The sequence below is a fragment of the Plutella xylostella genome, chromosome 27, assembly GCF_932276165.1.
Source record: "Plutella xylostella chromosome 27, ilPluXylo3.1, whole genome shotgun sequence".
Taxonomy (NCBI): domain Eukaryota; kingdom Metazoa; phylum Arthropoda; class Insecta; order Lepidoptera; family Plutellidae; genus Plutella; species Plutella xylostella.
Window position 1 is genome coordinate 1,060,956 of NC_064007.1, and position 21,628 is coordinate 1,082,583.

Below are 21,628 nucleotides of genomic sequence, written 5' to 3' on the forward strand. Positions count from 1 at the left end.
AAACCTATGACAGTCCTTCTTTGTCGGGGGTTAACATTAGACCATTACAATGTGTTTCTATGTCTATTCTAATAAATTATCTTTTGGTATGTTAGTTCCTGCATGGCTGATTCAAATGCAACGTTTGTGCAACTGCCTTACTAAGCGTGGACCATTTCCTACCACGCTTCATTTTTTTTGTTAGGAAAACTTACAGCACACGTTTTCCCAGTAATGCGGGTTGGTTGGTTGACGGTTCCATAGAACAACGCGGACTCGGGTGTACCCTCTCATACTCAACGGTTTACACATCCCGAACTCACGATGTTATTCTTTACTTTGATACTCGTATGTACGTACATAAATTCCAATGTCATGGGTCATAATTATATCTTCCTATGCTGATTGCAGAATATTGGAAATCGGAAATAAGTTGCGGTTCGCGGCCAGTTAAGTTGAAAGGAGGACGGTATATTTGTACATCCCTCGTTGGCAGCCTATTACAGGCTGTTGACACGCCGCCCCAGGCCACTTGGTCACGGACTGGCTACGACTTGTGAAAGCCTTGTTTGATGGTTTCAAGTCGGAAAGACTTCTGAAGCTGGAAACTTTCAATTTAGAAAGTTTATGAAACACTATTTTTATACGAAACAGGATTGGGATGCCACGACACGCATAGATAAATTATGGTATGCATACAGAATAGAATCGGAGTGATAGAGTTACGGTTAAAATAAGGGTGCCCGTACACAACCAACAATCGGTAACCAACTTTTTAGAGTAGCAAAATAAGAACTCGGCCAGAAATAATATGTAACATATATGCGGGGACTCTAAAGAAAAAAAAAACACATACTCAAAATAATCTTATTTATATAGCACAAGCAGGCCTCATTTTATAGAACAAGAATGACGAAAGTAAGCACCACACATAAAAAGGTAAATGGATGTATTTAATTCTGGGACACACAGGAGCTAGTGGGTCCGCTTTATCAGGATCTTCTGTGGTAGTGGTGGTGGGGTTGGGAACCTCATCATCAACATTATTTCCACCACTTCTTCTCAAATCCAGGGATTCCAGAAACTTCTGCTTAGCTGCCTCTTCGCGCGCTATTTTAATCCGTTTCAGAGCATTTGCCTTTTTCCACTTTAATATCCTTTTAAAATCGACTTTCTTTCCATTTATAGCTTCGTTTTCGTCGTACTGGTCATCAGCTAAGTCTAAAGTATTTGTATCATTTCCGAATAACCAATTTGTGGTAGATTTAGGCCTATTACTTTTTGTAACTGTGTGACTAGTGGTTGAAGGTACTGGAGTAGATTCGGTTGCTTTTGTTCGTTTGTCTTCAAGATCGTTGTCGTAATAGTAATCGTTACGATGCTTCAAGAATCGCTCTAGGAAAAGAGATTTTCTTGTGCTTTTTGATTCTGCCCCTTCGAGAGGGACATTATCTGATGCATTGACAGATTCAAGAGCGATATCATTGGAAATTAATAAAGGATACTCTTTCCAATCTGCGCTGGTTGTGGATTTAATTGTAGAGCTAACAGTTATTGGGGATATACGATTATTTGAGAGATCCTCAGTTATGTTCATGTGAACTGGTACTGGTGATACACTGCATATAATACTCACGGTAATGAGAAATATGGATGTAAATTGATGATTAAACATTTGTAAGAAGGTTTATAAAAGCACAATAAAAGGTAATAGGTAAATAGAATCAAAAAAATAAACAACACACTCAACCTCAACACATCACAACAATCATAGAGCAGTTAACCGATCAGATCACAGATAAATTTATTATTGATGTGTTTTCTTCTGTTGGGGTTACGCTCAGTCATTATTATTACTATGATTCTATCATGGAAGTAATAGTAGGTAGTCTATCTATTTTCTATGCCAGCGTGGTGGAGTAGGCCTAAACCCTTCCTTCATTGGAAGAAGACCCGTGCCCCAGCAGTGGGGACGTGATGGGTCGTGACGATGATCTATTTTCCACGGTGTCCTCTTGAAAGTAAAGGAACATCCGAGGATCTATCATGGAATCGAGGAAGACTTTAACAACGAGGACATTTAAGCTTTATATAAAAAAAAAATTCTGGCGAATGACTCCTACTGTCCCCTCCGATGTCTACCTTTCCTTCCTTTTGGCTTGTAGGTGCCAGCGGTGGCTTTCAGTAGGTACTGCGGGATAGGCTGGGCTTGTTCGCGGACCCACCATGGGGAGTGGCCTTTGGCTGCTGGTGGAGGCACTGGGTCACCCTGGGTGTACTAGCACAGCTGCTGCTGCCGTCTACCTGTCTTCGTACCTATACTAGCTCAAAGGAAGAAGAAATTAGTCTTATGACAATATATAGAAGTATGTGATCTAAACTATATTGGAATATGAAAAAAAACATACATTATAAGTAGGTACTTACAGTATATTTCCTTAAGATTAACAATTAGCATTGACGTAACTGATTAGCAAATAAATTATAGCTACTAAGTTCTTAATTATAGAAAATAAATTTACATGATAATAATACACGCGCTATTCTATTCAATAAATATTCATAAACATAATGTATAACTTTTCACTTGTCCATTAGTCTCATTTCAACATCCGTATCATTTCCCTTGTTTTTCTTAAAGCTGTTCTCAATGTCTTGCAATGTTCTGTCCTTTGTTTCGGGGAACAGTGCGTACAGAATCAGCAGACAGAAGGTCAACGTCCCAGCTTGTACCAGGAACGTGCCTTCAACCCCCACAGAGCTGAACAAGTGAGGAGCAGACTTCATTGAGATAACGAAAGCTGGCATCCAAAATGACGTGGAAATTGTAGACCCTAAACTCCTGAAAGACAGGGGGAATACCTCTCCACAAATCACCCACGTCAGAGGGACGAGTCCTACAGAGAAGGACAGAGTGTATGCTATCATCAGCGCCATAGCCACACACTCCTGCCACCAGGCGTCGGCTGCAACACTTGCCTGTCGCACGTAGATGAAGGCAGACAGACATATCATGGATACCACCGTAAACACTCCACTTGTGAACAACACGATGCGACGCTTAAACCTCTTCAACAGATACGTAGCGACGAAAGCAGAGACGGTCCTCAGCAGATCCACGACGGTAAATTGCCAATTGACGTCATTAGGGTCCTTCTTATCCAGGACTGACTGCAGGATGATATGTCCATACGCAGGAACCATGTGGGACCCACAGAATTCGAACACAAACAGCATAGATATAGCTATAATGGCTGGCTTGTAAAACTCCTCTCGTTTGAAGATTCGGATGAAGTGCTTTATGTCATTTACAAACGCAGATATAACACTCTTTCCACCGATATCAGAACCCGTTTCCTTTTTTCTTCGTTCTTCATTCACAATATCGTTCTTGTGAGCTGTGATCATAGCGTCTAATTCAGCTTGCTGCTCAACAGCATCACCTCTGAGCCAGTTGAAGGCTTTTGCGGCCTCATCAAACCTTCCTTTCGATACCAGCCAGCTGGGAGATTCTGGTGAAAGGCTGATGATGATCAAAGAGCATAGAGGAAACAGTCCACACGCTAGCGCAGTCATGCGCCAGGATAAATACATGCCAATGACATGAGACAGCATAATACCAAGACCTAGAGACACGGCAAAAGTTCCGAGAAAGACCCCTCGGTACTTCGGGTCAGTGTATTCGGCTACCAGGATGGCTGCTAGAGGGAGACGGATGCCGATGGCGAGCCCGTGCAGCACCCGCGACGTGAGGAAGAGCGGGACGGAGTTGGCGAAGAGGAAGATGGCCCAGCCAATGAGCGCCGGGATGGTGGTGCATAGGTGCGCCTTCTGTCGCCCGAACCTCGACATCAGGACTGGGGAGAGGAAGTTGCCCACGATGCTCACCACGCCGATCATGGATCCTGGAATGTTAAAGAAAATTAATCATTAATTATTTGACACACTGCCATGAAAAAATTTAAAAATTTACCAAATTTAACCAACATTGAAATAACGGGAGAGAGTACAAAGCAAATAGTTAACGAAGTTTCCTGTACAGAGCGTCAAAAAGGCACCAGCTCAGCATCTGATCTGATGGACAGAAGTGGTTTTCAGCTAGCAGTCTAGCACTTATTAAAGACTTCATTTTACATTCATCGATACGTGATCTGAATACTGCTGTACTTTATGGATATAAATAATATGTAAATTTAATTTAAGTAAATAATGCTGCAGACGTTTATTTTTAAATTAAGATAGTTTCAGAGTTTAGGTTATTTATAGCTATTTATACATACACACTTGTCTTTTAGGTGTACTAATATGTTAAGTGAAGTACCTTAATGATGTTAAGAGGCTAGATAAGCAGTAATACTGGCTGGTTGGTCGCAGCTACCGTAGGGGAGACCGGGGACAAAAGTAACAGCGGGTAGAAAGTAACAAAGACTCTGTGGACTTCCCCAAAGTTATATCGCCTGATATTAAAAAAATGGGGATGGGTACAAAAGTAAGAGCTCGCGGCAGGACAAAAGTAACATGTTACTTTGGTAAGTTTGCCATGTCACATTATAAATTTTTATTTTTTGTTGTTTTGATTAGATATCTGTGCCATAATATTGTATATTGTATATTATGGCACAAATAAAACAACTTCTTATCAGTTAGTCAGTTTAAATGATGGATCTCATGTACAGTTTATATTAAGAAGTTTTTTTTAGTTCTGTCAATAAGTCATAAGTTTTTTTTTAGTTTCGATAGTTTTTTAAGAAGTTTTCTTAACTAAATAATTTGACTGTTTTTTTTGTTCTTTCTTTTGAATCGTATTTATAACATTGGGCAGAATTTACGGGTTGTTACTTTCGACCCATGCCTTGTTACTTTCGTCCTGACCATGGGGTCGAAAGTAACGATTTCCCTTTTTTTTTGAGGCTTTAGAAATGCTAAAATTCGAGATGTATTAAGTAAAGTAATAATGGATATTTGTAGACTATATACGAAAGTTTTATGTGACTATATTTATTTTATCGTAAATGTTATTAATAACGAGAAATCAGACAGAATGCACAAACTGTTACTTTTGTCCCCGGTCTCCCATACCTCCACCGACACATTAGCAATTAACAATCCATAAGCAGCATCGCTCGCCAGTCAAACATCAATCAGATAATACAAGTTACCTCAGATTTGACAAGCGACGCTGCTTAACTGCTCAAAGATTTTTAATTGCTACTGTTCGGCAATTCTAACCCCCTAGGTGCCTTACCGATCCAGGACACATCATGGTCAGTCAGCACGACGGGTCCTCCATCTGTCTCCAGCTGCGTGAACAGCACGGAGGGGAACCCGTGCACGCAGCCGTGTCCCACGAAGTTCACCGCCGCCCCGGACACCACGAATATCTGCAGGACATGAGGAAGCGGGGTTTTATGGAGCGTTTAGTTGTGTGAAATCGTAAAGTCAAGTGCCCTTAGGTGGCCCTTTTGTCAACGATGACAGTTGTTATACGTAAGATTTTGACCAATGGTTGAGTTAAATAAGGATAAAAAACTGGCCCTAAGAGCGCCGCAGCCACACTGGCGCTGCCTGTGTTGAACTGTTGACGCAACGTAGTGAATGCCATATGAGCTGCGCCGGCGCCGAAATTTGTGAAACCTACACTAGGACCTCAGGATATTTTATCAGTCAACGACCCGAAGTTAATGTACCCGACATTTGGTACGGTATCTAAAAATAGAATAAGTATTGTAATTGATGTATACATAATATTTTATTTTAATTTATTCACAAAATATGTTTTTCACAATTTAAGGTGGCTATTGGCCGCTGGCAAGATATCCAGCAGACGACGCGACGCGTCGCGACGGCAACTTCGATCACAAAAAAAATAAATATTTGGGGACATCTCACATACGGCCGACCCCAAGCAAGGCAGAGCCTGTATTATGGGTATCGGACAGCTGATATATCTACACAAATACATAGATAGATACATAGGTATTAATAAATATCAACACCCAAGACCCGAGTACAAATATCTGTCTTTACACAAATATTTGCCCCAGCCGGGAATCGAACCCGGGACCTTCGGCATAGCAGTCAGGGCAAATAACCACTGCGCCATTCGACCGCAAGGTTGAAAAAAAATAAGATCTGACAAATGTTTGACCGGCGAATGTCTCGGTGGTGCTACGGTTGCAGTAGTGATGTTGCGGCGCCCAAGTGGGTCGAAAATACTAAATGCGGATTTAGGATTGGCCCCTCAATTTACCAGCGGTAAAATGAGAACTTTCTGCCCTGGGCAAAATAATTTTCAGACGTCATAAAATTAATTACTTACTTATAAAAAAAGATATTCAGGGAGTTAAACTACATGTCGTGAGTGCTTGATACTGTTTGCATAGATAAAAATTACAATCGTGCTAGTTCTTTACTTTTATTTATTGTAATAAGTATCATTTGTAGTTTATTAGGCATTCGACAAAAAAATTGAATATCATGTAGGTACCTACGAATATTAAATAATTAGTCTAGTTCTCGTTCTTAGACTGTCGCGTTGGTGACAAACTATAGAGTACTAGCTGTGCCCGCGAGCTTCGCTTCACCTTAAAAAGTTTTCCCGTGGGAATTCCGGGATAAAAAGTAGCCTATGTTCTTTCTCAGGGTCTAGACCATATGTATACCAAATTTCATTCAAATCCGTTCAGTAGTTTTGGCGTGAAAGAGTAACAGACAGACAGACAGACAGACAGACACAGTTACTTTCACATTTATAATATTAAGTTAGGATTAGTTAGGATTAGGATACACGTCTCTAGGGTTAGTCATCGTGGTGAGAGGATTGGCCAGTCAGATAATAATAATAAAGAATATAAATAAATAAATAAAATAGCGTCAATCGCTGACTTCCCAAGGTCATAAGCGTCATAAGAGGTCACAGGGTGTGTTGCAAATGAAGTGGTGACCCAGTTCGTCATTCTTAACAACTTAATTTGTTCTACGACTTTTGGAAATTCATGAAAAATTATACTATCTAGGTACCAAAAAGTGATGTTACCCAGGGTAGTCAGCGACTGAGGCTAATCTAGAGATGATCAACAAATCCTAGTCCCGTAAACATCGATTTTACAACCAAAAATAAATAATTGAGTTAGTATACTTACTTATAAATGAGTTCGATATATAAAACGTTGTTTCTTTTTTATAATTTTGATATTTTCAGTTTTTTATGTTAAAATATAGTATATAAAATGTGACTTACTTGTTTAAAAAGCGGGGACGGCATATTAATTTTAATTATTTTTCACAGAATTACGAACGCATAAACAAATAAGATTATATTGAAGCAACGTAATTCTCGCTTGAAGGAGAAAAGTATACAAATACGACCGCCATATCCAACACACTGCCTCGCTTTTGAGTAATGATGCCATAGTTTGAATTTCAGTAACACATTATTTTATACAGTATATAGCGTGTTACAGAGTAAGTTTTTTTTTTTTAATATTTAAAAATGGGCGACCTCTCTTGGCTCACTTGCATTATCTCAGGTTACCTTTACAGGGTTCTGTAAATGCCGCAAGGTGGGCAATGTAAACAATATAACTAGGTTTAGAAATTCAAGAAAAATATATGATTTTATCGACTTATTTCATTTTTAGTGACCAAACAGCCTTCAACACAACCACCGTGCAACCTTCCCTACACAAATAAAAAGAAGTAAAGATGTTCAGTGTGACCACTGACCACCCTTCAGCTTATAAGGCAGGCTTTGAGATTGTGTAGGGCCATGCCATAGGGAAATAGGTAGGCAAACAATAAAGCTCTTCCATGAACGCAAACAAAAACAAAAACATTTTTGTTAGAATTTATTAGCTACTTATTTATTTTTTGTGTATTTTTTTGCCTTGAGTATACTTCTTATGCCATTTCTTTACCGAAAAAAGGTAGCATCTAAGTAGGTACATAATATTTCTTCGCATGGCTAAACACCCTCTAGTGTGGGATAATACTGAAAAATGACAAATACTTAATTTTACTGTTGTAAATTTTCTATGCATATTGGTTTGGTACCTACCTACGTATATACGTAATTAACATTGGTCATGCGTTGCCAATGGAGCTCAATGACATTTTGGCTGACTATCGAATGGATGAAACAGATATATAAATAGCCATTCACATGAAAATATTCTACTGATATGAATTAAACATTAAATTTAAGGGAAGCCACAAAGATAAATACTTAAGGATTAGCTCCATTTAAAAAACCACAGCAAAATGTCGTGAGGAAACTTGCACATCTAGATTTAGCACATTACCTAGTTTGGTGTGAGCCAACCCGCAGTGGTCATGTCATAGGTTCCATTCGAGAGAGCCAAGTGCTGGCACTAATAGAGACGGCTGCCGGCTGCTTATCCACATTCTGGGCTGGAGGGGGTCCCACGCCACACGGTATGCTTTTTCTTCTTTTAGGTACCTTCCCCAGTTATGTCACTGTAGTATCTAACTACTACTTTATTTTATAGCTATATAGTTTTGGACGCTGGACTGACGACCTTAGGCGGGTGGCGGGTAGTGGTTGGATGAGGAAGGCCGAGGACCGAGTGTTGTGGCGCTCCTTGGGAGAGGCCTATGTCCAGCAGTGGATGATTATTGGCTGATGATGATGATGATGATGATAGTTTTGGTATCCCATTCATTTTTCAAGGTCCCAATCTTACACGACTGGGTCATATCTGCTATAATCTATAGATTGTTAAAATGAATACAGAAAATTATGTCTATTCAATGTAATAAAAATAAAACCCCTTTATACACTTGTTCTATTTTTTATTAATAAATAACAAACATACAGTTACACAAACAAATCGATACTAAAATTCCATAACAGTTTTTTTGCACCTTACGCCTCCAATGATACACTAGTCTTTAGCCACGGTATTCTGTTCTCCCTCCAGGTTTTCGTCGTATAGAGCCGTAGTGTACGTTGCCATAATCTCAGCGAACACTTGATCGAAATACTCGTCTATCGACTCATACTTCACTTTATAGTTTTTGTTGAAGTATTTCTCGTACATATGCGACATCCAGAAATACTCGGGTATTGAGAAGTCCGGCGTCAGGCCGTGCTGAAAGCGCCCCCAGTACGTGACCTCGTACTCGTAGAAAGGTTTCGGGAAGTAATACAAGTAGTGGTACAACAGTACCAGCAGGGCTACCACTCCCACGAGACACCCGAACCGACCGACGTAGTCCACCATAGCGAGAATAGGAAAACTGTAAACATGAAATTTACTAAGTAGGTAGTAGGTAAGTTTGGATTCTCCAGCCACATCAGAGCACATGCGAGAAGATAGACAGGGTCGCTGTCGTCGGATACGACGGGAAGGCCATCAGTATCAGTATCAAGTAAGTATATGAAATTAACGATAATTATAAATATTTATGTCAACCACGACTACGACTGAAATAACTCGATAGTTTTTCGAAGGATTGTAACAAAGCGTCGCAGAATCGAGAAGTAGATGGATAGTTTTCGATGAAACTTAATTCGATGGATTGTTTTTCTATAATAACTCGTTGGTATTACGTATTGGATTATACAGGGTGTTAGGTTTAGGTTTCGGCTTAGTTATACCCTTTTTGCAACACCCTGTAGAAATAGTATAAGCGGGAAGATATTATATTTCTACACTTCATTCAAACATCCAAATAAACAATAAAAAACATAAAACAAACCGCATTTACAGATGTTGGATTGTGTTCCTTACTATCTCAATTAATGTAAATTTAATTAACTCGGGTCTAATTAGTACCTTTAGATAAAACGAAACGGGTCCAAGGCGAGTACTCTCTCGCACTTATCACACTGAAGCCCTAGTACGAGAGTTTACTCTTGTGATGTTTCATATAGTAGTCCGGAAACATCAGCTCAAACACATACATTCCTATCAGTACCAGCATTAGAAACAATGGCAGAATTATGCAGCAACACTTGAAGATCACGCTGGAAAGATAAATATGTGTTTTATTTTATCTATGTAGGTACTTAACACATTAATAATTTTGATTTAATACTCACGCCTAACTTACTTAAAGTTACACTAGTAACCACTTAACTTGACCAAAATATAGGACCTTATGAACAAATAATAAAAGTTATGGCCGATGTGACCGGGTGGCGTAGTGGTGTAGTGGTGAGGCTGACTTGTGGCGAAGGTCCCTGGTTCGATCACAGCCGGGACCGATTTATTTGTATAAGTATGTATAAGATAGATTTTCTTTGTTCTTGTAGTAATTAAAATAGTAAAGTAATAAGTACCAAATAACAAAATACTTTTGTAATTTACCACATGTCTCATGTGTAAAGTAGTAGCATCATCTTTGCCAGCAGGAACTAAATGTACTTACTTAACAAATTTGAAAAATAAAGGATAAAAAATAAAATTTGTAAAATATTTTTACCATATTTTGGCTTATGGCATGACCATGACTTTTCAAATGCTTTTCATAATATTCTAGCTACGCTATTTAATCACAGACAAAATTTTATATTTAAGTCTCAGAATAATAACATTCTTGAGCTTAATGCCAAATGAATGTAACATACCTGAATGAGCCTGAATATTTTTGTGACGAGCTTCTCGGTGGAGAATTACTTAACTTCCTTGGTGGCGAGTTCAGTGTAAAAATCCGCTACTATTTTTATAATGAAAACAATGCGGTATTTAACAAAAACAAAAATAACTAAATAAGTATAAATAACCTATGGAAGTAATAAGTACTTACTTATTACTTCCCAAGGACTTTGTATATAGAAAAAGTCCTTGAAATAACATGGAAATAACGGAAATAACCCAGAAACCCAGCCTCAGCCACAAATAACCTGTTTTTTTTTGGTCATTTTTGTTGTGCTGACAGCTTAGAAAGAGCACTCGCCTCTATGCCTTTATGTCTGCCTGACTTATGTCGTTGACTTGTGAAAACAAGAGTGCATAGAGAAAAAATAAACAATTGTGAAAAGAGCGCCATCTCGAGGAGTTTTTTGTCATACTCTATACGTCATACTGAGCCTACAACGCCATCTCTTTATATTGCTCAACCTCATTGTACATACATACAGGGTGCCCTGTTGGAACACCCTGTATATATAGATATTGGTATCGATTCTGAAGGGCACACTTCCTAATTTTAAAATGAGCTAAAATTTCTAAATTTAACTGACAGCGCTAATTTTTGCTATTCTGAAGGCAACGATTTTAACGGCCAACTAAATTTAATAGGCTGATTTGACGTCTTTAAAATGAGTGTTCCCATATAAGTTTGGTATTTGTCCTAAGGGACAAATACCAAATGATGGCAGCGAAATATAGATATCATGGAAATATAGTCGTTATTTTATTTTTTTAATCTTAATTTACTTTAAATACATAAAAATATGTTAAAAATATATTTAAAAATATACTAAATGCATTTACAGCCTATTATTATCGTGAAAAGCATAACTATTAGTGTTTCCAATGTGACTCATTATAGGTAATTTAGAAATAAATTACTGGCAACCCCAAAAAAATACATTGACTTTTTCATTGTTTTCTTTCTCCGATTGCCGGGAAAAAATTCGATGGTGATAAATACGATACGAAAGATCTTAAATTATCCGTGATAGCTACTTGCTTACAAAGGTTTTCATTACACAAGTTTTCCTATAAGGTAAGCCATAAACATAGTGAAATGTTTAAGTACATGTAACTTGACGGATTCGTCTTTGGAATTCGTGTTGATTGTTACGAAGATTTTGTGCAAATCCATTATATAAAATGAGAAATTCGCACCTTATTCATATTCTGCTTATTCGTGTATGTTTGCTTACGAAATATTTTATAATTTCAGATGCAAACATAACCTTAAAACATCAGCCAGCAAGTTACCTATATGAAACACAACACCTGCATCAACAAGTATGAAAGGATCCAGTCACATTCCCGTTCAGACTATCTAAGTTACCTAAACAGAAGGTTAGTATTTATACTTACTATGTAATAGAGTGAAAAAATAGAAAAACCCATGTAAGTACTTACTTACAAAATTTACAAAATTAAATGATTGAGTGTTAAAGATACTTAAGTACTTCAATCTCTCTTAGCGGTGAAACGATTCATCATCAGCCCATAATCATCCACTGCTGGACATAGGCCTCTCCCAAGGAGTGCCACAACACTCTGTCCTCGGCCTTCCTCATCCAGCCACTACCGGCTACCCGCCTAAGGTCGTCGGTCCAGTGGGCAGGAGACGATTAGCCAGTCTCATTAATTGTCTACCGCTGATTGCATCAAAGTCTATCTTGGTACCAACCTACCTATACATACAGTTTGTTTTATGCAGTGCACTATGTGATGTAGTGAAAAATATTATAAATTATTCAATTTAGTTAATGTTATTCATATACTTATCATATTATTATTGTTACAGAACTAAATTGAAACCCAGGAAGGATTATAAAATCTTGTCTTCTCGAAGCAACCTCTTCCAAGACTCGTCAGTGCATATAATAAACAAGATTATTATATTTCATACAAAAGAACTTTGATAGATACATGTGACTATGTTATAAAATGAAATAAAGCTTCTCTAAATTGTGTTACTTTCATTTTCTAGTGGTAATAAAACTTATTTGGCAGTGAATAAACTTAGTTAGTAAAGCTAACAAACCTCCTCTATTAATTATTTCAAAGATTGACTTTTGGTTACTTTATCAATGCAAAAAGTTTTATTGCTGCCAACATCATAACCATTAATTTGTTTGGATAGAGGGGAGATGACCTTATCAGTATAGGTTCCTATTACTTTACTCTTTAGTTCCTATGTTATGATAATCATTATACTTAGGTAAGAATACTCAAATTGAGCCAAGTACATCTACCTGCTTTATTATTAGCTAGTTAGAAAGATATGTACTGATCATAATCATTACAATTATTAAGAATTAGCCCTACTGTTCATCTTATCATAGGCAACAGGATTTTGATAAGAAGTTTTGTAGTAGGTAGGTAAGTAAGTAGGTACTTTTCTTTGAGAAGATATGTAGAGTCCTATGATACTTACATAAGTAATAATAAAAAAACCTACTTACCTAGGTACTCACCTCTATTTCAGTAATCAAGATAGGTAACCTAAACTTAATGATTCCTCCTACTTGCATACCTACGTAGCCTGTTGATTGTAAGCAACTTCTTACCTATACTTAGATACATAGTTTAATCCATTTTCAGCTTTATGTTTGGTTTATAACCATATTTTAACTAAACTCCAGATTAAATCCATATTTATGCACCTACAACAACGATTTCCCATATATTTCACGGTTTTACTTTTAGAAATTTTAGTATAATTTTAAGAGGCACCTTTCCAGACCCCTTTTAAATTTAGGAAGAAAGTTGCTAATTTTACGTTGACATCGCTAAAAATGCGACCTTCAGAATACCAATTCGACCATATAACCTAAGTTGAATAGTTTTAACGCTGTCAGATTCAAAATTTAAAGTGACGTCTCTAATTTTGGAGATAAACGGTGCCTTCAGAATGCCAAATAAATTTAGAGGGAATGTAAGCGTTTTTTGACAGCGTTAAAATTAGAATGTGCCCTTCAGAATCGATACCATTGTTATCACAAGTTAATAGCCGGATCTGCACCAAACTATCCAATGCGATCCGATCGCCCGATCCAAGAAGTTTAGTATGTAAGATTCCTTGGATCGCGCGATCGGATCGCGTTGGATCGTCTGGTGGGGATCCGGCTATTAACTTCAATCTATAAAGATATAAGACATATTTGCGTTAACGTAGTTACACCACACAACACCTAACGCTGAAAAACAAAATCTTGTACGCCGAGGCCCGTAAAGCTAAGAAGGAAAAAAACTACAAGTTCGTTTGGATTAAAAACGCTACCATCCTTATGCGTAAGACGGATGATTCACGAGTAGTAACGATCCGTAACTCGGAGGATTTGCTCAAACTCTGACTAGTATTGTACATTTTCTTAATATCGGTTACTTTGTATTTCATGCAATTGGCTCGCATATACTATTATGTGTCCCTATACCACTACTCTGCTCATTCTGTAATAGACCAAATAAAAATAGTTAGTAAATTCAAATATGAGTGCCATCCATTATACTTTCTTATGTCCTACAAACAAACAAAATATGTACCTGTACTAAGTAAATTTTCAATAGAATAAACAATTTAAATATTTATTACCAAAACTGTGGTGGTTTACGTAGCAAGTTGGCCGACTTAAGACTTTCAATATTGAATACGGACTTTGACATTATTATTATCACTGAAACATGGTTGCGATTAGGGATATATGACTCTGAGTTAGTAGACGATAGGTACAATATTTATCGTAGAGACCGTGATTTATCACTAACGACTAAACTAGACGGAGGTGGAATATTTGTCGCTATTAAGAAGTCTATATCAGCTACTAGAAGATTTGACTTGGAGGACTCAATTAATGAGGACATAATCATCACTCTACCGACACAGCAAGGCTCCACTCTACTTTTATCGGTTAATTACATACCACCCAAATCAAGGACACATGTATACGAAAAAGTACTAAATAAAATTCAAAATGTATACTCATCATACCCAGAATTTACATACTGTATGGTAGGCGATTTCAATATCCCAGACCTTGAGTGGATTCCTAATAATACAGATAGAGCTCTTCATCCATCTCAGCCAACTAACGAAATTCATAAATTACTTACTAATACTCTCACACTAATGAAACTCTATCAGTACAATAGTTGTCTGAATGGAAATGGGCGTATCCTTGATTTACTGCTATGCAACATTCCTTGTAAATGTGTTAGATCTGGAGTGGAGCTGTCCCGACCCGGGCCTCACCACCCTCCGATTGAGTTTAACATGGAACGATCAGCACAGAAAACTATTCCGTCTAAATATGTGTCTAAGTATAATTTTTACAAAGCAGATTACCCGTCAATTCGTGAACAGCTCCAAACTATCGATTGGGATAACACATTAAAAAACATGTCAGCTTCTCAATCCGTGGATAAGTTTTATGAAATTTTATATGAAATTTTAAATAATAATGTACCATTAAAAAGGAACACCCAGGCAAAATACCCGAAGTGGTTTTCCCCAGCACTTAAATCTTCATTGAAGCGAAAGCTTAAATTGTGGAAAAGATGGAAGACTTACCAATCACTATCAGACTACGCTGAGTACTCCCTCCTTCGTACTAGATGCAAGCTGCTTCTTGCGGACTGTTCTCGAGCGTATATTTTGGATACGGAACTAGCTATACCAAAAACCACTCAAGAAAAATAGCTCGGGGTATACTAGTACTATGTCACTCGGAGACAGTTCATCCAGCGATCCAGAACAGATAGCTGAGATGTTTGGAACTTTCTTTTCATCCGTATTCGAACCTACAACGACGACCGAATGGCGTAGTGGTTAGTGACCTGACTACTGAGCTGAAGGTCCCGGGTTCGATTCCCGGCTGGGGCAGATATTTGTTTAAACACAGATATTTGTTCTCGGGTCTTGGATGTGCCCGAAAAATGGCAATAGGCCCGCCCCCTATTACATTGGGACTAACATAACACTCTGGCGAAAAGTGGGTGCAGCAATGCACCTCTGCCTACCCCGCAAGGGAGTACAGTAGTACAAGGCGTGAGTGCGTGTTTTTTTTTTTTTTTTTTTTCGAACCTACAAATACTATGAACCAGCTTGATTTGGATAGTCTTCCATCTAACCCCCTGGCTGACAACATAACCACACTACACCTACATCTACATAAAGTCGAGATTGCATTAAAAAACTTAGATGTTAACAAGGGCCCAGGCCCAGACGGAATAAGTGCATTATTTTTAAAAAATGTTTTCTCTGAAGTGGCTTACCCCCTCTACCTAATTTTTAACAAATGCATAACAGAAGGTTCATTCCCACATAGATGGAAAATAGCACACGTTACCCCAATTCATAAATCCGGTCCCAAAGCTGAAATACCCAATTATAGACCCATATCTAATATTTCTACCTTCCCCAAACTATGTGAATCTATGGTCCACAATGCTCTATACCCTCTGGTTCAATCGCATATCAACCAACAGCAGCATGGTTTTATGAAAAAGAAATCTGTAGGTACGAATCTACTACTTTATTCTACTTACCTATTCAAAGCATTAGACGACGGTCTTCAAGTAGACGCCATCTATACGGACTTCCGTAAAGCGTTCGATAAAGTTGACCATATGTTACTACTAGAAAAACTATCTTACAACGGAATAAAAGGCAATCTGCTGAAATGGTTCGCGTCATACATAGAGAATAGATTCCAAATTATAACCATAAATGGTTATTGCTCAGAGAAGAAATTGGTATCTTCTGGAGTAGTTCAAGGCTCTATATTAGGGCCTCTACAATATTTGCTCTTTATAAACGAAATAAACGAGTGTTTTCATAACTCTAGCATACTATCGTTTGCGGACGACTTAAAAATATTTAGAATTGTTAAAGATGAAAATGACTGTACTCTTATCCAGGAGGACTTAAATAGGTTTAACGAGTTCTGTACACAACATAAGCTACAACTGGCGTACGAAAAATGCCAACAAATCTCTTTCACTAGAAAACGCATTAAAACAAACTACACCTACAATATCGGAGGGGTGAATGTAAATAAAGTCAGTATCGTGCGAGACCTCGGGGTTATGTTCACTGAGAAACTCACATTTAACGAACATATAGAACATATTTGTAAGAAAGCTTATCAAATGCTTGGGTTCGTGCTGAGAATTTCAAAACCTTTCAAGCAAGTTTCCACATACATAACACTATACCAGTCATTAATACGATCCCAATTTGACTTTGCATCAGTTGTGTGGAACCCACACTATGCAGTTCATTCAAATAAACTTGAGAGTATTCAAAAAAGGTTTGTCAAGGCTCTAAATTTCAGGCTGACACACTCCCGAGGGCGTTACGCTGATCTCCTAGCTCTCTACAAACTGCAGCGACTTAGTGATAGACGGACTTTACTGGACGCAATGACTCTCTACAATGTATGTAACAACTAGAGATGCCACGAATATTCGGCAACTATTCGGTATTCGGCCTATTCGGCCAGTTTTTTCAGTATTCGGTATTCGGCCGAATAGTGCGTACTATTCGGGCCGAATACCGAATAGTAAATCATGTAAAAAATGACTTGTTATTTTAATCAAAATAAATATATATATGTGGGGACACTTTATTTTTTTAGTACTTAAAATTAATCAGTAGTAAGTTGTGCTGAAAAACGAGCTTTTCAGCATTTTTGGTAGCCCACGATTGCGCTTTTCATTGTAACCATCCTCAGAAAATAACCTCTCACTATAAACGCTACTTCCAGGTGAAGAAAGATAAGTTTTTGCAAATTTCAAAAGGTTCGGGTATTGTTTTTTGTTTGCTGACCACCACTTGTAAGGATCGGCTATCCGATCTAGGCGAACTATTATCAAATAAAAATTCAACTCGTTTGCCACAGCATTCCGCCTCCTAATAATTAGCATTTCTCATATAATCTGTAGCGACTTCTTCAAAGCAGTTCCAGGAACAAAAAAACAGGTTGTAGCGCCGAATATTCGGCGCTTCGGCCGGCAGCGTCGCCGAATATTCGGTATTCGGTATTCGGCCAATTCACTATTCGTGGCAACACTAGTAACAACCTCTACGACTGTCCCGCCTTACTGGAACACATACACTACAGAGCACCCTCGCGACCATCGCGATCCAAGGCCTTGTTCTCCCTGGACACCGCGCGGACCAACAGCGGTAGTCGAGCACCTCTGAGACGGATGTGTGAGACGTATAATAAAGTACTCCACCCAGTTGACTTATTCACTATGAGTAAATTGAAATTCAAAAATCAAATAAGATGTATACTGGATGATACTGAAAATGCGAAGCCTAGTAAATAATATAGTAGGTACTTACCAAAAATACTGTAGATATAGATTTTCAAAATTATATATATAATAATGTAGAATTTTCAATTTAATTTAACTAGACAATAATTTTATAATGTATAATAATTAGGATGCATGATTTATTTTCCCTTTTAATAAATTGCATGCTTAATTTTAGTCATAAATATTTTTATATCAACTAAATTAATTCTAAAATGTCACCAAATAGACCTGTTTTGCATTACAACAAAACAGATATTATGTGTATGAAGAAACACACAGCGTTGAGTGTAAAAGTAAAAGTAAAAGTAAAATCATTTATTTGTTCTAGAATTTGGGTACATGAAAAGGTGTTATTGATAAGGAGTGAAGAAGCAATTATTTGATTTCTTAGTATAAATAGGAAAAAATGGGTTTTTACATACCAATCTGCTGTATTTTCCTCTCTTTCACTTAAGCCAGTGGACAGTGCAGTCTAGAATCTGGATTCTACTCTGTGACGCGCTGTCAAATTTCTGACATAGTAGTCTTCAAAACTCACCTGCAAGCCGTTGCTGCAACGCTGTGTGTTTCTTCATACACATAATATCTGTTTTGTTGTAATGCAAAACAGGTCTATTATGTGTTCTTTCGAAACACACAGCGTTGAGTGAAGACTTGTTTGTTATCTGCTGGTGAAAGAGATTAGAAAATCTAAACGCTATGTGATCTCCTTTTTAGGTAAAATATACCTAAAATATAATAAAGATTCCTGTTAGACAACATCATAGTTGTAAAGGAAACATACTTAAAATGCACCTTCATCATAAAGGTACTTGCACCTAAAAGAAAGAAAATTAATTAAAAACAAAATTTATAAGTACATAGGTACTCTAGTTAATGATCAATAGGTGTGTATCCACTACATACCTAGTGTGATACACAACATGTCACATACTTACCTACACTTATGATCTGTAAGTATGTTGCTAATGGGATCATAAATCATACCATTATTAATTTAAGTAAGTAAGTATAACATAAATAAGCCAATTTCTTATCAAATTAAAGTTAGAACTAGTAAAGGACCAATCCAGGTGTGAGGAATACCTAATAGCATAGAAACAGACAATAGAAAATATAAAATTTTACATCATTGTCTTTATATAAGTACCTATCAATTTATATTACATAGGCCCTCTAGGTAATACATAACCATAGGTAATTTGTACCTATTAGGTAGTCATACATATTATTAGGTAGTGTAATGTTCCATCGATGCCGAAACATTAACTATTTCGCAAATGATGAATTTAAACTGCGACTGGATGTTCCGAGGGATTTGTTGCGCTTTGGAAGGGTTTTCCCGTGGGATTTTTGGAAAAGTTGTCTATTAAATCATTCAGGGTGTCGGCTGACTTCGTGCCAAGCTTCGTTGTGCCGATTTCGGATCACAGGGTAATCAAGATGATTATTCTGAGTGTGGGTGAGCCTTGATATTGATATCGGCGAGTTGAGGGTAGAGGATAATATCCACGTGGGCACTTTTCACTTTTGTGTGAGCAGCCGTGGTGTGCAGGCGGTCAGATTGAGGGAGTGATCGGTGCCGTGGGAGCTTGAGGACCAGGCGCGTGGAGCCGAGGCGGAACACCGTGTGCGAAGCTAAGTCACCTTTCTACTCGTATTTACTTTTTGTCTCTCGTATATGATTGAGAAGTTATACCTACACTTTATTTCTTGAAGGACGCTAACCCACGGCTGCAATTTCCATCACACTGGTATAGGGATTAGATAGGTACACTAAAGGTCTTCTACCTCGCTCATTCAGTATTTAACTAGCTAGAGAAAAACCTACACATTACACATTCCCTAGCTTTGGTTCAACTTATTTTAGTTTAGAATAGGGACTTCTGGATAGATACAAATAGGCAGAAGCGGGCTGATGATGATGATGATGATGATTATCAAATAACTAAAACCTGACAATAGATCTTACTTCAAAAGTAATAAATTCTTATCAAATAAAAAGTATACACCTACCTTCAAATTTGTTCTATGGTTCTTTGTTCAAATTATTGATTTTTCATTGGGTAAATAAATACTTCTATAGAATCTATGCTATAGTAATTATTCAAAGAATAAAGTAGATACATACTCAGATAAACTTTTCAAAGATGATTTATTGTGGTATTTATATGGCAGAGAAGATTATTTGACTTTGAGTTTAAAAACAAGTAACAGCCGCAGGGAAAGAATTGATTGACGGAGAAATTTACTCTAAAAGTGTCAAGATATCATAAATAAGGGATCTAGATACTTAAACTAAATCATTTCTGGTCCTATATTGCTCAATAAATACAAATAGCTTGAAGGTAGATCAGATTCCTGTCCAATTTCCATATTTTCAGAAAGTTATGTAAATTCTAACCAACAGAAGTATTTGTTTCCTTGTTAAGGCAATAAATTCTTATGTAAAAAAGGATAGCACGGATATAGTAGGAATAAAGTTAGCTAGGATATATTTATTACAACTATTTATAATAGGTATATTTGAATAAGATTATATAATATTCACTATTTCATAACAATTATCCTATATTCCAATAAGATCAAAGAATATTCACTATTTCATATTATATATTTAATCTTTTAAAATAATACCTGAATCACTTCCCACTTGGCTACAAAATTAGAGTCATATTATTATATTTTCAAATACTTATCTATAATGAAAATTCATGATTTAATAAAGTTACTATACTATAAATTATTGAACTATTCTAGTTTCAGTTACTTTATGATTATAAATATGATTGTCCCCTTAGCTTTGATAACATGTATTCATGTTGATTTATTTACATGAACAAAAAAGACAAACCATGTAAATATATAAGTTAGGAGCAAGGGAAGTGATTAATAAGTTGGTCGGAGGAATGTCCAAGTCAATGGTTGTGTTCCACGAGGGCTCCGATTGAATATTTGCTATTATTTATCTATTTTAGAGTCTTATATATTGATTCAATCGGGTGTAGTGATCAAGGCCTACAAAGCGTATGGAGGGGCTTCCCTTATTAACCAACACCAAAAAACATTATTATCTATATTATTATCTTTATGTACTTACCTGTAAATATGTATTTATCGTACAAATAAAAGTTATACATCAAAGTTGTAGTATATAGGTCAATAATTATAGGCAGGTAGGAAGTATGTAATCAGTTCTAGGTCATAGTTTTATTTAATTCACTATCTTTCGTTTATTGGGTTACAACACAACGTAGGGTTTCCCTGGATGTTTCATGGCCAATTCAAAGCAGTATTTGTTTCACTCCTATTTCACTCGGGTTAGTTTTGTTAGGTGTTTTCAAATATCTTCTTAGTAAATCCGTTAGGTAGGTAGCAGGAGGTAGGGCGAAACGTTACAGTAGTATTCCTTTTTAGTTGAAGTAAAATTGAACTTTATAAAGCACAGAAATATGGATTGTATTAGACTTATGTCACTGCACCACCCTTGCTAGGTCATTGAGTATGAATGGTCTGGAGCAGGGGGGAGTCAGTGCCTTAATGGCTGAACTTTTAGTAGAAGGTAGTGCCATCTCTTTATATTACTCTTACTACCTAAAAAGATGTAAGATGGCGTTATCAACAAGACCATAGAACAATAACAAGACACATAGATAAGTAGTATTTGAATGTTA

The 21,628-nt window shown here is 37.1% G+C and overlaps 1 protein-coding gene and 2 long non-coding RNA genes across 3 annotated transcripts; 1 reads left to right on the top strand and 2 right to left on the bottom strand.

Annotated features, from left to right (window-relative positions):
• Window positions 1–832: 832 nt before the first annotated feature.
• LOC105382560 (facilitated trehalose transporter Tret1) lies at window positions 833–7,548 on the bottom strand. Its single transcript, XM_038110337.2, has 3 exons — window positions 7,220–7,548; window positions 5,225–5,360; window positions 833–3,884 (listed from the first exon to the last, which is right to left on the bottom strand). The coding sequence occupies exons 1-3, from the start codon at window positions 7,241–7,243 to the stop codon at window positions 2,563–2,565; spliced, it is 1,482 nt and encodes a 493-aa protein (XP_037966265.2). The 5' UTR covers window positions 7,244–7,548; the 3' UTR covers window positions 833–2,562.
• A 1,225-nt stretch (window positions 7,549–8,773) lies between these two features.
• On the bottom strand, window positions 8,774–10,459 carry LOC119691847. Its single transcript, XR_007267872.1, has 3 exons — window positions 10,283–10,459; window positions 9,777–9,967; window positions 8,774–9,237 (listed from the first exon to the last, which is right to left on the bottom strand). It is a non-coding gene; the product is annotated as an uncharacterized LOC119691847 (long non-coding RNA).
• A 925-nt stretch (window positions 10,460–11,384) lies between these two features.
• On the top strand, window positions 11,385–12,597 carry LOC125490731. Its single transcript, XR_007267873.1, has 3 exons — window positions 11,385–11,673; window positions 11,854–11,978; window positions 12,433–12,597. It is a non-coding gene; the product is annotated as an uncharacterized LOC125490731 (long non-coding RNA).
• Window positions 12,598–21,628: the final 9,031 nt, after the last annotated feature.

What these genes read in the sequence shown, in the direction of transcription:
- LOC105382560 (XM_038110337.2), bottom strand. Translation starts at nt 7,243, where the DNA reads ATGCCGTCCCCGCTTTTTAAACAA. An exon ending in CGTCCCCGCTTTTTAAACAA is followed by an intron (nt 5,361 to 7,219) that starts GTAAGTCACATT and finishes CATGTCCTGCAG; the next exon opens with ATATTCGTGGTGTCCGGGGC. An exon ending in CCATGATGTGTCCTGGATCG is followed by an intron (nt 3,885 to 5,224) that starts GTAAGGCACCTA and finishes TTAACATTCCAG; the next exon opens with GATCCATGATCGGCGTGGTG.